The sequence below is a fragment of the Anomaloglossus baeobatrachus genome, chromosome 9, assembly GCF_048569485.1.
Source record: "Anomaloglossus baeobatrachus isolate aAnoBae1 chromosome 9, aAnoBae1.hap1, whole genome shotgun sequence".
Lineage (NCBI taxonomy): Eukaryota > Metazoa > Chordata > Amphibia > Anura > Aromobatidae > Anomaloglossus > Anomaloglossus baeobatrachus.
The window spans coordinates 196,945,146-196,960,240 of record NC_134361.1 but is presented as its reverse complement, the minus strand read 5'-3'; the positions used below and the strand labels follow the sequence as shown (position 1 = coordinate 196,960,240).

Sequence of the window (15,095 nt, the reverse complement as noted above, 5' to 3'; positions counted from 1 at the left end):
GATGGGAGAACTCCGGCTAAATCCCATAAACAATGTCCTCTTTCAGTAGCACATGACTGTAAAATCCTTGATCCTCACAAGGGGTCACTCATTTCTCCCGGAGGGTGAACTTGTTATGGGCGTGAGGGTCACTAATACACTCAGACTCAAAGATTTTAGTTTCTCTGCATTCTTGTGTTTGGACATGTGCGTCCCCTGTCACATCACATGTCTGGAGTGAGTGATGGGCACATTGTATTATTACAGCCCCCGTAGAGGTGGCCCCCAGCTCTCCACTAGTGATGCCTTCACACATGTATAGATACACTTGCTATTTAGAGTACTAGTAAAGTTTGTTTTAGTTTTAGTGTAAAACTTTTATTTTCTTTTTAATATAAAATCTTTCGTCTCCAGAAAAGTACATCCTCCGTGGGGATGAGACGTACGCCGTCCTGCACCGCCTGGCCGGTCAGGGTAGGAAGCTTTTCCTGATCACCAACAGCCCCTTCAGTTTTGTGTAAGTTGTCTGCCGTTCTCACTGCGCCTCTAGGAAATCACGCCCATATATTTAAAGTGAACGTCTCAGCCGGGATAAGTGAACCCAAGGCACAAGCTACTCATGGGGGGGCTCTGAGTAAGCAGGCGGGCTCTGTTCTTTGGGATGGATGGGCAGGCAGACTATGGTCTTTGGGATGGATGGATGGTCGGCTCTGGTCTTTGGGCTGGCTGGATCTGCTCTGGTCTTTGGGTTGTATGGATGGGCATGTTCTGGTCTTTGGGCTGCATGGGCATGCTCTGGTCTTTGGGACGGATGGCTGGATGGTCTTTGGGACGGATGGCTGGATGGGCTCTGGTCTTTGGGACGGATGGCTGGATGGTCTTTGGGACGGATGGCTGGATGGGCTCTGGTCTTTGGGACGGATGGCTGGATGGGCTCTGATCTTTGGGACGGATGGCTGGATGGGCTCTGGTCTTTGGGACGGATGGCTGGATGGGCTCTGGTCTTTGGGACGGATGGCTGGATGGGCTCTGGTCTTTGGGACGGATGGCTGGATGGGCTCTGGTCTTTGGGACGGATGGCTGGATGGGCTCTGGTCTTTGGGACGGATGGCTGGATGGGCTCTGGTCTTTGGGACGGATGGCTGGACGGGCTCTGGTCTTTGGGACGGATGGCTGGACGGGCTCTGGTCTTTGGGACGGATGGCTGGACGGGCTCTGGTCTTTGGGACGGATGGCTGGACGGGCTCTGGTCTTTGGGACGGATGGCTGGACGGGCTCTGGTCTTTGGGACGGATGGCTGGACGGGCTCTGGTCTTTGGGACGGATGGCTGGACGGGCTCTGGTCTTTGGGACGGATGGCTGGGCGGGCTCTGGTCTTTGGGACGGATGGCTGGGCGGGCTCTGGTCTTTGGGACGGATGGCTGGGCGGGCTCTGGTCTTTGGGACGGATGGCTGGGCGGGCTCTGGTCTTTGGGACGGATGGCTGGGCGGGCTCTGGTCTTTGGGACGGATGGCTGGGCGGGCTCTGGTCTTTGGGACGGATGGCTGGCCGGGCTCTGGTCTTTGGGACGGATGGCTGGCTTGGATGGGCTCTGGTCTTTGGGTGGGATGGATGGCTTGGACGGGCGGGCTCTTTGGGGTGGGTGGCGGCTGGATGGACGGGCGAGCTCTTTGGGGTGGGTGGCTGGATTCCCTGGTCTTTGGAGGGGGACGGGCGGACCCTGATTGTGGTTTTTTTTTGGGACCCTGCTGTTTGTGGGCATAAATATACTTGGGTCCCGTTGACTCATTCTTTGTCAAGTGCAGAAAAAAAATCAAAAGAATCCTGCAGCTCTCCTGCCATTCTAAAAATCGTTGGGATTCTACATGAAATATCCTAGCGACACGCCATAACATACGATCATTGTGTTACCCCTTTTAAGATTTAAGCCACTTGGTTTTCTGCCCCTGCAGGGGTCTTTTCCTCCTTTACCTTGGCTTAGGAGCTCCCAACATAAATGACACAAGATGACCAGCTAAGAGGGTGGGAACATGTTTTGGATCACTCCCAACTGTTCTTTTTTTACTGCAGAATATTTCCTGCTGGAAATAAGTTTTTCCTTCCAATTCCCGTATGAATGGATTTTTGCTCAGATCTTTTTATAGTAAATTATGGTGGCCTTGCCCGCTAATGTGGTTCAGTAATTAATTTGTTTTTGTCCTCCCTTCCCGCAGAGACAAAGGGATGAAATACATGGTGGGCAAAGACTGGAGGGACTTCTTTGATGTTGTGATTGTTCAGGCGGACAAACCTCACTTCTTCAACGACTGTATTAAGTAAGTTCCCATTGAGCGATGTAGTATAGGGCAGAGACTGATCGAGTAACGAGGATACAAAACTGACGCCTGATGTGCAGCCATGAGGGGGACACGCAGGGTGCAATTGTTTGGGATGAGGGGGGGGGAACAATGCGCTTTAACCAGAACAACCAGTTCTGTAGGAGCTTAGTTACTGTAGAATGTTCTCTTTTCTTCACGGTCTTGTAAGATCTCTCATGGTCAGTGAATGGGAACAGTCATTGTTTTTCTTCCATGGGACGGAAACCTTGTCCGGCTCACGTGATGGATTAATTACAGTACAGTTGTCGGCGATCTGTCCTGATCTTTGACATCCTCGCAGTACACAGCTGTCCCATAGCAGAGCCTGTATGTGATGTACCAGTAAGCGTGCATCAGACTGGGAAATGTGACTCACTGGTTTTTACATGACTGGTGCTATTCTGACATCCATGCCGTCAGATATGAGTTATTTGGGGACTTTCATCACTGTGAACTTGAAGTTGCAGTATGAACCCGTCCGCATATTTCCACATGTTTACTGTCCCGGCTCCGAAATTGAGCAGTGGCAGCCGCTGACTCTGCAGAATCCTAGTAAATGATCACCAAGTACCATGCTGACCTCCACCCTTGCCAGGGGGCTTCTTACTACTGTACGATCCTCCAGCTCCAGGAGACCATTGTCTGACACGGAGATGGATTTGGCGCTGCTCTTCGCCTGAGTTTCCTACTCACGTCTTCAGAGATCGCAAGTCTAGACGACAAAGGAAATGTGATGTCCGACTAGAAGGGCTGAATTTTCATGGGTCTGGAGTGACTTTTCTTGCAGAGAAAAAATTAACCCCTCTTTTGTATGTATTTTGCAGACCCTTCAGACGAGTGGATGGGAACGGGGACCTGAAATGGGACAGGATTACTAAACTGGAGAAGGGGGAGGTCTATAAACAGGTACAGCTCATCTGTGTGTGTGTGTGTGTGTGTGTGTGTGTGTGTGTGTGTGTGTTGCCTCGAAAACTTAGCAGGTGAGCTATTGCCCTAATACCATGCAAGGATTGGCACTTTCAAAGGGGAATTATTACTAGAATATGCCATCCCTTGGTCAGATAGGTGTCTGTTGGGACCACTGATCCTGAGAATGAAGGGGTGGCATTGTTTCATCAGCTTTTAGTCCCTTCCTTCTTTGTCCCTTCGTCCGACCCTTCCTTTCTTCGGTCTGTCCCTTCGGTCTGTCCCTTCGTCCACCCCCTTCCTTCCTTCCTTCCGTCGGTCTGTCCCTTCGTCCACCCCCTTCCTTCCTTCCTTCCGTCGGTCTGTCCCTTCGTCCACCCCCTTCCTTCCTTCCTTCCGTCGGTCTGTCCCTTCGTCCACCCCCTTCCTTCCTTCCTTCCGTCGGTCTGTCCCTTCGTCCACCCCCTTCCTTCCTTCCTTCCGTCGGTCTGTCCCTTCGTCCACCCCCTTCCTTCCTTCCTTCCGTCGGTCTGTCCCTTCGTCCACCCCCTTCCTTCCTTCCTTCCGTCGGTCTGTCCCTTCGTCCACCCCCTTCCTTCCTTCCTTCCGTCGGTCTGTCCCTTCGTCCACCCCCTTCCTTCCTTCCTTCCGTCGGTCTGTCCCTTCGTCCACCCCCTTCCTTCCTTCCTTCCGTCGGTCTGTCCCTTCGTCCACCCCCTTCCTTCCTTCCGTCGGTCTGTCCCTTCGTCCACCCCCTTCCTTCCTTCCTTCCGTCGGTCTGTCCCTTCGTCCACCCCCTTCCTTCCTTCCTTCCGTCGGTCTGTCCCTTCGTCCACCCCCTTCCTTCCTTCCTTCCGTCGGTCTGTCCCTTCGTCCACCCCCTTCCTTCCTTCCTTCCGTCGGTCTGTCCCTTCGTCCACCCCCTTCCTTCCTTCCTTCCGTCGGTCTGTCCCTTCGTCCACCCCCTTCGTCCACTTCCTTCCTTCCTTCCGTCGGTCTGTCCCTTCGTCCACCCCCTTCGTCCACTTCCTTCCTTTCTTCGGTCTGTCCTTTGTGCAGAAAGAACATCTCTGCTGACCCCTTTGCATGTGTGGTTTTTTTAATTTCTTTGTCGCTCTATTGGGAGACCCAGACAATTGGGTGTATAGGCTATGCCTCCGGAGGCCGCACAAAGTATTACACTCAAAAGTGTTAAGCCCCTCCCCTTCTGCCTATACACCCCCCGTGCTCCCACGGGCTCCTCAGTTTTATTGCTTTGTGCGAAGGAGGCAGACCTGCACACATAGCTCCACAGATTGGTCAGCAGCAGCTGCTGACCAGGTCGGATGGAAGAAAAGTGGGCCCATATAGGGCCCCCAGCATGCTCCCTTCTCACCCCACTCTTGTCGGCGGTGTTGTTAAGGTTGAGGTATCCATTGCGGGTACGGAGGCTGGAGCCCACATGCTGTTTTCCTTCCCCATCCCCCTCAGGGCTCTGGGCGAAGTGGGATCCTATCGGTCTCCAGGCACTGAGACCGTGCTTCATCCACAACTCCTGTGGAGCCTGCTGGATAGGAGCCGGGTACCGTTCAGGGACATGGCCCTGCTACTTGAAGGTACTCTGTATCCCTGTGGGGACCGCGCACGGCAACACCTCAGCTTTGCTGGGTGTGCTAGTGCACCGGGGACCGCGGCGCTGACCGGGTTAAACTGTGCCATTACACTCAGCGTCGCTGAGTGTGTTTATATGTAGGGGCTACCGAGCTAACCGCCGCTGCCATGGGAAACTGCGGCGCGGCTGGGACTTGTAGTTCGCCGGGGACTTCGGCGCCGGCCGCGCTTTTACGGCGGCCACGCTTATACTCGAGTCCCCGGCTTTCTTGCGGCCTAGTTTCCTTTTCTCCCGCCCCCAGCCCTGACAGGCAGGGGAAGGGCGGGACGCTGCACGGAACGAGCAGCACTGAGGGCTGGAGTATGATTTCCATTCTCCACCCCCTCACTGTGCACAGTGTGAGCACCAGTTCCCGCACTTTCTCGGCCACGCCCACGGCTCCCTCCTCTCGTCAGGACGCCGCAGCCATTCCTGTCAGCTCCTCCGACGCTGCAGAGAGGGACAAACTCTGGGAGACCCAGACACGGTCTCTGGTGGCCTCACAACCGCTTTAAAGCGGGTGGTAAGCAGCACCTGTTGGTGCTAGCCCCATGGTGCTGTAGTGTATTGATACATTATTTGTTTATAGTATACTCTTTCACTGTATGAGCACAGTTCATTCTGGCTATATACCCTATTGTGTTACTCAGGGAAAACAATAGCATGGCGCCCACAAAGGCAGGGGTGCCAAAACACAGGCTTATTATGCTGCCTGCGCCGCTTGTACGACCCAGCTGCCGGCAGGTCCCACTGACCCTCATTGTGTACAATGTTCGGCCCCTGTGGCACTTCTTCAGCCAGAGCTTCTGCTACGAGGGGCCCAGGGGGAGCCACCTGTTGACACTGTCCAGGTGACGGGGATTGAGTTTGCAAAACTCTGAGACTATGGCTAAGATACTAGAAGCCTTGCAGTCCAGGCCGGTATCTCAGCAAAGGGACTCTGTTGAATCATTGTTCCCTGGCCCCCCTCAGTTGGACCAACAATGTCCTCCCGGGGTATCTCATACATCCCAGGCTGAGGGTTCTGACTTAGACCCCAGTCCCAGACCGACTAAGCGAGCTCGCTTAGAATTTCCCTCGACATCATATTGTTCAGGGTCTCAGCGGGGGGAATCTCTGGTTGATGATGCGGAGACAGCTGATCAGGATTCTGATCCTGAAGGCGTTCTCAATCTTAATACTCCTGACGGGGACGCCATAGTGAACGATCTTATTGCGTCCATCAATCAAATGCTGGATATTTCTCCCTCAGCTCCTCCGGCGGAGGAGTCAGCTTCTCAGCAGGAGAAATTCCGTTTCAGGTTCCCCAAGCGTACACAGAGTATGTTTCTGGACCACTCTGATTTCAGAGAGGCAGTCCAGAATCACCATGCTTGTCCAGATAAGCGTTTTTTCTAAGCGCCTTAAGGATACACGTTATCCTTTTCCCCCTGACGTGGTTAAAGGTTGGACTCAGTGTCCCAAAGTGGATCCTCCAATCTCCAGACTGGCGGCTAGATCCATACTTGCAGTGGAAGATGGGGCCTCGCTCAAAGATGCCACTGACAGGCAGATGGAGCTCTGGTTGAAATCCATCTATGAAGCTATCGGAGCTTCTTTTGCCCCAGCATTCGCAGCCGTATGGGTGCTACATGCTATCTCAGCAGGTCAAGCGCAAATTGAAGCAGCCACATGCACGTCCGCGCCACAAGTGGCATCCATTATCACCCAGACCTCGGCATTTGCGTCTTACGCTATTAATGCGGTCCTGGACTCTGCGAGCCGTACGGCGGTTGCGGCCGCCAATTCGGTGGTACTCCGCAGGGCCTTGTGGCTACGGGAATGGAAGGCAGATTCTGCTTCCAAAAAGCGCTTAACCAGTTTGCCAATTTCTGGCGACAGGCTGTTTGGCGAGTGTTTGGATGAAATCATCAAACAATCCAAGGGAAAGGATACATCCTTACCCCAGCCCAAACAGAACATACCCCAACAGAGGAGAGGGCAGTCGAGGTTTCGGTCCTTTCGGGGCGAGGGCAGGTCCCAATTCTCCTCGTCCAAAAGGTCTCAGAAAGAACAAAGGAACTCTGATGCGTGGCGGTCTAAGTCACGTCCTAAAAAGACCGCCGGAGGTGCCGCTACCAAAGCGGCTTCCTCATGACTTTCAACCTCCTCTAGCAGCATCCTCGGTCGGTGGCAGGCTCTCCCGCTTTTGCGACACCTGGCTGCCACAAATAAAAGACCGCTGGGTGAGAGACATTCTGTCTCACGGTTACAAGATAGAGTTCACCTCTCGTCCCCCGACTTGATTCTTCAGGTCATCCCCGCCTCCCGAGCGAGCCGAGGCTCTTCTGCAGGCACTGCGCACTCTGAAGGTAGAAGGAGTGGTGATCCCTGTTCCTCTCCAGCAACAGAGCCACGGTTTTTACTCCAACTTGTTTGTAGTCCCAAAGAAGGACGGGTCTTTCCGCCCGGTACTGGACCTGAAACTGCTCAACAAACACGTAAAAGCCAGACGGTTCAGGATGGAATCCCTCCGCTCCGTCATCGCTTCAATGTCCCAAGGAGATTTCCTTGCATCGATCGATATCAAAGATGCTTATCTCCACGTACCGATTGCTCCAGAACACCAGCGCTTCTTGCGCTTCGCCATAGGAAACGAACAACTGCAATTCGTGGCACTGCCGTTCGGCCTGGCAACAGCCCCACGGGTTTTTACCAAGGTTATGGCTACTGTAGTAGCGCTCCTACACTCGCAGGGTTACTCGGTGATCCCGTACTTGGACGATCTGCTAATCAAGGCACCTCTCGAGGCATGCCAACGCAGCCTCGACGCTACCCTGGAGACTCTCCAGGGTTTCGGGTGGATCATCAATTTTCAAAGTCAAATCTGACACCGGCCCAATCACTGATGTATCTTGGCATGGAGTTTCATACCCTCTCAGCGATAGTGAAGCTTCTGCTGATCAAGCAGCAGTCACTACAGAAAGGGGTACAATCTCTCCTTCAAGGCCAGTCACACCTCTTGAGGCGCTTCATGCACTTCCTGGGGAAGATGGTGGCAGCAATGGAGGCAGTCCCTTTCGCGCAGTTTCACCTGCGTCCCCTTCAATGGGACATCCTACGCAAATGGGACAAGTAGTCGACGTCCCTCGACAGGACCGTCTCCCTCTCTCAGGCGACCAAAGCTTCCCTTTGGTGGTGGCTTCTTCCCACTTCATTATCGAAGGGGAAATCCTTCCTACCCCCATCCTGGGAAGTAGTCACGACGGACGCGAGTCTGTCAGGGTGGGGAGCGGTTTTTCTCCACCACAGGGCTCAGGGTACGTGGACCCAGCAAGAGTCCTCGCTTCAGATCAATGTTCTGGAAATACGGGCAGTGTATCTTGCCCTGAAAGCGTTCCAGCAGTGGCTGGAAGGCAAGCAGATCCGAATTCAGTCGGACAATTCCACAGCGGTGGCATACATCAACCACCAAGGCGGCACACGCAGCCGGCAAGCCTTCCAGGAAGTCCGGCGGATTTTGATGTGGGTGGAAGCCACGGCCTCCACCATATCCGCAGTTCACATCCCAGGCGTGGAAAACTGGGAAGCAGATTATCTCAGTCGCCAGGGCATGGACGCAGGGGAATGGTCCCTTCACCCGGACGTGTTTCAGGAGATCTGTTGCCACTGGGGGGTGCCGGACGTCGACCTCATGGCGTCCCGGCACAACAAGGTACCAATGTTCATGGCACGGTCTCAAGATCCCAGAGCTATGGCGGCAGACGCCTTAGTTCAGGATTGGTCGCAGTTTCAGCTCCCTTATGTGTTTCCTCCGCTGGCACTGTTGCCCAGAGTGTTACGCAAGATCAGGGCCGACTGCCGCCGCGCCATCCTCGTCGCTCCAGACTGGCCGAGGAGGTCGTGGTACCCGGATCTGTGGCATCTCACGGTCGGCCAACCGTGGGCACTACCAGACCGAACAGACTTGCTATCTCAAGGGCCGTTTTTCCATCTGAATTCTGCGGCCCTCAACCTGACTGTGTGGCCATTGAGTCCTGGATCCTAGCGTCTCCAGGGTTATCTCAAGACGTCATTGCCACTATGAGACAGGCTAGGAAACCAACGTCCGCCAAGATCTATCACAGGACGTGGAAAATTTTTCTGTCGTGGTGCTCTGCTCAGGGTTTTTCTCCCTGGCCATTTGCATTACCTACTTTTCTGTCCTTCCTTCAATCTGGACTGGAAAAGGGTTTGTCGCTCGGCTCCCTTAAGGGACAAGTCTCAGCGCTCTGTGTTTTTTCCAGAAGCGCCTAGCCAGAATTCCACAGGTACGCACGTTCCTGCAGGGGGTTTGTCACATCGTTCCTCCTTACAAGCGGCCGTTAGAACCTTGGGATCTAAACAGGGTGCTGATGGTTCTTCAGAAACCACCATTCGAGCCAATGAGAGATATTTCCCTCTCACGACTTTCGCAGAAAGTGGTTTTTCTAGTAGCAGTCACTTCCCTTCGGAGAGTGTCTGAGCTAGCAGCGTTGTCGTGCCAAGCCCCTTTCCTGGTATTTCACCAGGACAAGGTGGTTCTACGTCCGGTTCCGGAATTTCTCCCTAAGGTGGTATCCCCCTTTCATCTCAATCAGGATATCTCCTTACCCTCTTTTTGTCCTCATCCAGTTCACCAATGTGAAAAGGATTTGCACTTGTTAGATTTGGTGAGAGCACTCAGACTCTACATTTCTCGTACGGCGCCCCGGCGCCGCTCGGATGCACTCTTTATCCTTGTCGCTGGCCAGCGTAAAGGGTCACAGGCTTCCAAATCAACCCTGGCTCGGTGGATCAAGGAACCAATTATCGAAGCTTACCGTTCTGCTGTGCTTCCGGTTCCCTCAGGGCTGAAGGCCCATTCTACCAGAGCCGTGGGCGCGTCCTGGGCTTTGAGGCACCAGGCTACGGCTCAGCAGGTGTGTCAGGCGGCTACCTGGTCGAGCCTGCACACTTTCACGAAGCACTATCAGGTGCATACCTATGCTTCGGCGGATGCCAGCCTAGGTAGACGAGTCCTTCAGGCGGCGGTTGCCCACCTGTAGGAAAGGGCCGTTTTACGGCTCTCTTACGAGGTATTATTTTACCCACCCAGGGACTGCTTTTGGACGTCCCAATTGTCTGGGTCTCCCAATAGAGCGACAAAGAAGAAGGGAATTTTGTTTACTTACCGTAAATTCCTTTTCTTCTAGCTCCAATTGGGAGACCCAGCACCCGCCCCTGTTTTTTTGTGTACACATGTTGTTCATGTTGAATGGTTTCAGTTCTCCGATATTCCTTCGGATTGAAGTTACTTTAAACCAGTTTATAATTCTTTTTCCTCCTTCTTGCTTTTGCACCAAAACTGAGGAGCCCGTGGGAGCACGGGGGGTGTATAGGCAGAAGGGGAGGGGCTTAACACTTTTGAGTGTAATACTTTGTGCGGCCTCCGGAGGCATAGCCTATACACCCAATTGTCTGGGTCTCCCAATTAGAGCTAGAAGAAAAGGAATTTACGGTAAGTAAACAAAATTCCCTTCTTTTCACGAACAATCCAGGACGAATAAAAACAAACCTTTTTACTCAGCACAGTTTACGTAACTCCCCCCAGTCACTGACAAGTGCTAAGTCATAGGTCAGCCCTGCTGAAGTGATGGCTTCACCTCCCAGCGCTGTCACATTAGCTCCTGACCGCCGGCAGCTATTTTGTCAGCGGGGTCTCCATCCTGCTCTTCTTCACACCAGCAGGAAAGGGTCGGCTGTGCATACGTGGATCTGCTGCCGTTCCTCTGGATATTACAGGATGTCATGTTTGCCTTGGGACTGAAAAGTCTTGAGGATTTGGCTGAAGTCCAGATATAGACTTTAATAGCCATTCATGTTGGAATTGCACCAACACCCCTGCAGGCAAAATCTCATCCGCCGCCCCAGTGTGTGTATATATTGGGGGAGTGCAGATATTACAGTAGTGAAAAACGTAACTTGTGGGTTCATACATTTTTCCCAGGTGTATTAAATCTATGCCACCTTCCAGGAAAAACCTGCTCTTGCACGTCTTCAAATGCACCATCGCTCTGGATCGGTGCCTTCTTAGGGTGTCGGATCAGGTACGCTGGCGGCAATTCAAGAGCCGAATGTTTACAAAAGATGGATGACTTTTGTGTGGGATCCCTCCTACCTATTTTAAAGGGGGGGGGCCCCCTTAGTGGAATGTTTCCAACTTTTTACAGATCTGAACATTCCTAGATGCCATGAGCCACATACATTTTTTTTTTTTTTTTTTTTTTTATACTCCTTACCAAGCCCTTTATAGTGCTGTAAGCAAGGCTTGCAGACGCGGAGCTGTCAGGCAGTACATGGGTGCGCCCGCCCCTTGTTTTGCTGTCATGGGTGATTAGTTTGGCTTTTATCTTGTAGCTCAGGATTGAGATCCCTCTGCAGAACACTGTCACATTGTTTACCCCCCTCTCCCCGTCTTAGCGTGCCCTCCGTTTGCATTGAATGTTGCCCAAACATTACTGGCTGCTGCATTGTAGCAGTTGCTTGGTAAGGTGGGGGTCGACACCAGATCAGCGTGCACTTGTGGGGGTTTTTGCTTTTTCGTACATGCACTTGCAGGGACATTTATTCCCAGCAACAAAAGGTTTGTTTTGACTTCAGGAGGGGAGATCTACAAAAAGAACAATGTCTACTAAACTCCAACAAGAGATCCCATTTAGAAGCGTCTGTAAATCTTGGCATACACGCTGGACGCCCCCCCCAAATAGTTCCCTCATCTTCCAGCACAGGATTTTGGCTACTGAACTGGACTGACTTGAAAGATCTTCTGCATTTATTACAAAGTGCAGGAAGGAAACTCTTCAATGAGCGTCTTGTGCAATAGTCAAGAGAGGATGCAATCTCATAGGAAGTGCACGGCGCGCCGTTATTACTGTGCACAGTGGAGCCTGTGCCAAACATTTAGTCTGGCGGTGAAGCTAGACATTTTGTAATAAACTTTCCGGGCTTCACTTTTTATTTTAAATGCAGAGCAATAATGTGCTTGTGTAATGTCACCACGATGGTGTCGTGATGCTGAACCGCTCCTCGTGGGCGTGTCCAGAGTGACAGCTCTAGATTTAATGCTAGCTGCTCCTCATGGGCATGTCCAGAGTGATTAAATCTAGAGCTGTCAATCACTCTGGACAGGCCCACGAGGAGCGGCTAGCATATTTAAATCTAGAGCTGTCAATCTGCTGAACCGCTCCTCGTGGGCGTGTCCAGTGATTGACCGCTCTAGATTTAACTTAATCTATTACGGTTTGATGCAGGCTTTAAGATCTTTGTTTATCCTCCCCAGGGCAACTTGTTTGACTTCCTACGACTGACCGGCTGGCGAGGGTCCAAGGTGCTTTATTTTGGCGACCACCTGTATAGTGATCTGGCAGTAAGTGACCTGTTATTTCTTATGAGGCAGCAACTCAAGAACCTCTCTTCAAACTCCCCGCCCAACCGATTTTTTTACCTAACCCTTCTGATCATGGTTCTCCTGTAGGATCTGATGCTACGTCATGGATGGAGGACGGGAGCCATCGTGCCAGAGTTGGAGACCGAAACCAAGATTGTCAATACAGAGCAATACTCGCAGTCCTTGACTTGGATGCAGGCGCTTACCGGACTGCTTGAGCGAATGCAGGTAAGCGAGAGGACCATCCATTGTGGTTATCAGTTGCTACTACTCATTACTGGATTGACCCATGAGCATCTGAGTTTGAAAATGGTCGAGTTTCCCATTGACTCCCATTATGCTCGGTGTTTGAGTTGCATTGGAGCAACCCGATGCTCGATCAAGTAATGAGCAGTGCGAACCTGTGTACCCATAACTAGTTCTACCAAAGAATACTGGTTCTTTAAAATGCATACACCAAGCTATAACTTCAATCACCATTTCCCCTTCCCCAGAATTTCCATGATCCGGTGTCCCAGCAGATCCTACAAGACTGGAAGAAGGAGCGGCATGAGCTCAGGTACTGATCACCCTATGAATGTTTTAAGGGAGTCTTCACCTTAATTTCAATAGTGGTCCTAAAACCCAATGTAACTTTAGTTTTGGGGGCACCGTATTTATTTTTTCTCCTAGCCTTACCCATTCAATCCAGTTCTCTAAATCCCACAGAGGCTGTCCCATCTTGTGCGTTTATGGCAATCTACAGGATATCATGAATGTATAGTGGATATAGGGCCCACATCAATCTCCACCTAGGCCTGGACATATGCAGACCACCCCCCTACTAAAGGCAGCAAGTGGGCGGGGGGGGGGGGGGGGGTAGAGTGAGGTATGAAGAACTTGGGGGGGGGGGGGGGGGGGACAAAGGTGGTTGGGAGGGGAGAATAAAGGTGCGGAGGAGAGAAACTGGGGGTGTGGGGCAGAGGAGGGGGGGTAGGGAAGGAAGAAATTGGGGAGTGGGCAAAGGTGGTGGGCAGGTGAGAAACTGGGGAGGACAAAGGAGGGGGTTGGGGTGGGGGGAAACTGGGGGACTAAGGTGGTGGGGAGGAGAAACTGGGGGGCAGAGGGGGAGGAGAGAAACGGGGGGGGGGGGGACAAAGGAGGTGATCGGGGGTGGGGGGGGGACAAAGGAGGTGATGGGGAGGAGAGAAACGGGGGGGACAAAGGAGGTGATGGGGAAGGGAGAAATTGGGGGAGGGGGCAAAGGTGGTGGGCATGGGAGAAACTGGGGGGGACAAAGATGGTACAGGGACGACAAAGGAGGAGGTGGGGAGAAACTGAAGGGGGGGGGGGGACAAAGGAGGGGGGAGGGGAGAAACTGCGGGGGGGTGACCCTGTTGTTGAGATGGATGTGTGATCTGCATCTACCATACAGTTATGGCGCATCCTGTGGCTGTTACTTTTAGTTTGCAAGATGAGAAACTCAATTAAGCGCATTTGAGTTGGGGGACGCATATTACTTTAATAAATAACTTGTAAAAATCCTGGCGCTCCCCTGATTTTGCCGCTTTTCAACATTTTAGCACTGAATCACCCCATTGCTTAGATATTCATTCATTCATTCATTCATTCATTCATTCATTCATTCATTCATTCATTCATTCATTCATTCATTCATTCATTCATTCATTCATTCATTCATTCATTCATTCATTGATATTTTGAGTGCAACATGTGAAATCTCTGCTTGTAGTTTAGCTGGATGTTTTCTCCTTTTAATCCCTTCCTTGTATGCTGCCAAAGCACGCACCCCTCAGAGAAGGTGGGATTAAAACCCCCAAAACATTCAGTTGGACTACAAGCACTCTGTGTCCCCTCAACCCATTGAGGAGCAGACGGATATTCGTACGCATCAATGTTACAGGCCACTAAACTACACCCCATAGAGCTGCTAATATCTGCTTCTCTCAAACTTAGATTGGCAGATAACAGCAAGCAATAGATGACCTATTCTGTGCATTTATTTTCTTCCAGAGCCGTGACCAAGAACCTATTCAATCCCCAGTTTGGCAGCATCTTCCGCACCTGCCACAACCCTACCTACTTCTCTCGCCGCCTCTGCCGTTTCTCCGACGTGTATATGGCGTCCATCAGCTGCCTCCTCAACTACGACCTTAACTACACCTTCTTCCCTCGCCGCACCCCGTTACAACACGAGGCGCCTCTCTGGATGGACCAGCTGTGCACCGGCTGCATGAAGACCCCCTTCTTGGAGGAAATGGCCCACATCCGCTAGACACTGGGGTGCCCAGGTCTAGTAATCAAACTCGATGGCTCAGACATTTTTGGGGAATTCTTCTCCATACTTGAATGAAATAAGCTGGGTAACAGGGTGCACACAAACTTCTTAAAACCACGATAGGTCAAAGAGGGAGTGGGGTTCTCTGTCTCATCTCCTTACTGAAAAGCATTGTGCCGCAGCATATGAAAACTATCCGGATGACTAAATACAGCCGTCCCGAAGCGTTGAGCTTGCAGGAGGCTGCACATGTTTATATAGAGGTGTGAAAGTTTTAGGAATCCGCCATCTGTCGTCAGCATCTACATTGCTTTTTGCCACCTTCTCCGGCTCCTCCATCCATTCCTGTGACTGCCAAAGGCTGATCCGTTCCTACAATAATGGAGGTGGGAAGTAAAGAGAATGTGAAAATCCCTCCCCAGGGGGGTCATTAAAGAGATCAGGAAGGATGAAGTGACTTGTTCGCATTCATGAAAGTTTTTAAAAATGAAAAACTTTTAAAAGTTGGAAAAAAACGC

The 15,095-nt window shown here is 51.9% G+C and overlaps 1 protein-coding gene across 1 annotated transcript in view; it reads left to right on the top strand.

The window, feature by feature from the left end:
- LOC142251410 (5'-nucleotidase domain-containing protein 2-like) overlaps positions 1 to 15,089 on the top strand; it is a 55,769-nt gene extending 40,680 nt beyond the window's left edge. The window contains exons 8-14 of the mRNA XM_075324184.1: positions 394 to 496; positions 2,194 to 2,295; positions 3,162 to 3,243; positions 12,192 to 12,278; positions 12,387 to 12,527; positions 12,794 to 12,858; positions 14,313 to 15,089. Of these exons, the coding sequence (XP_075180299.1) occupies positions 394 to 496; positions 2,194 to 2,295; positions 3,162 to 3,243; positions 12,192 to 12,278; positions 12,387 to 12,527; positions 12,794 to 12,858; positions 14,313 to 14,574 (842 nt within the window). The 3' untranslated portion in view covers positions 14,575 to 15,089. The remainder of the gene's footprint in view (positions 1 to 393; positions 497 to 2,193; positions 2,296 to 3,161; positions 3,244 to 12,191; positions 12,279 to 12,386; positions 12,528 to 12,793; positions 12,859 to 14,312) is intronic.
- Positions 15,090 to 15,095: the final 6 nt, after the last annotated feature.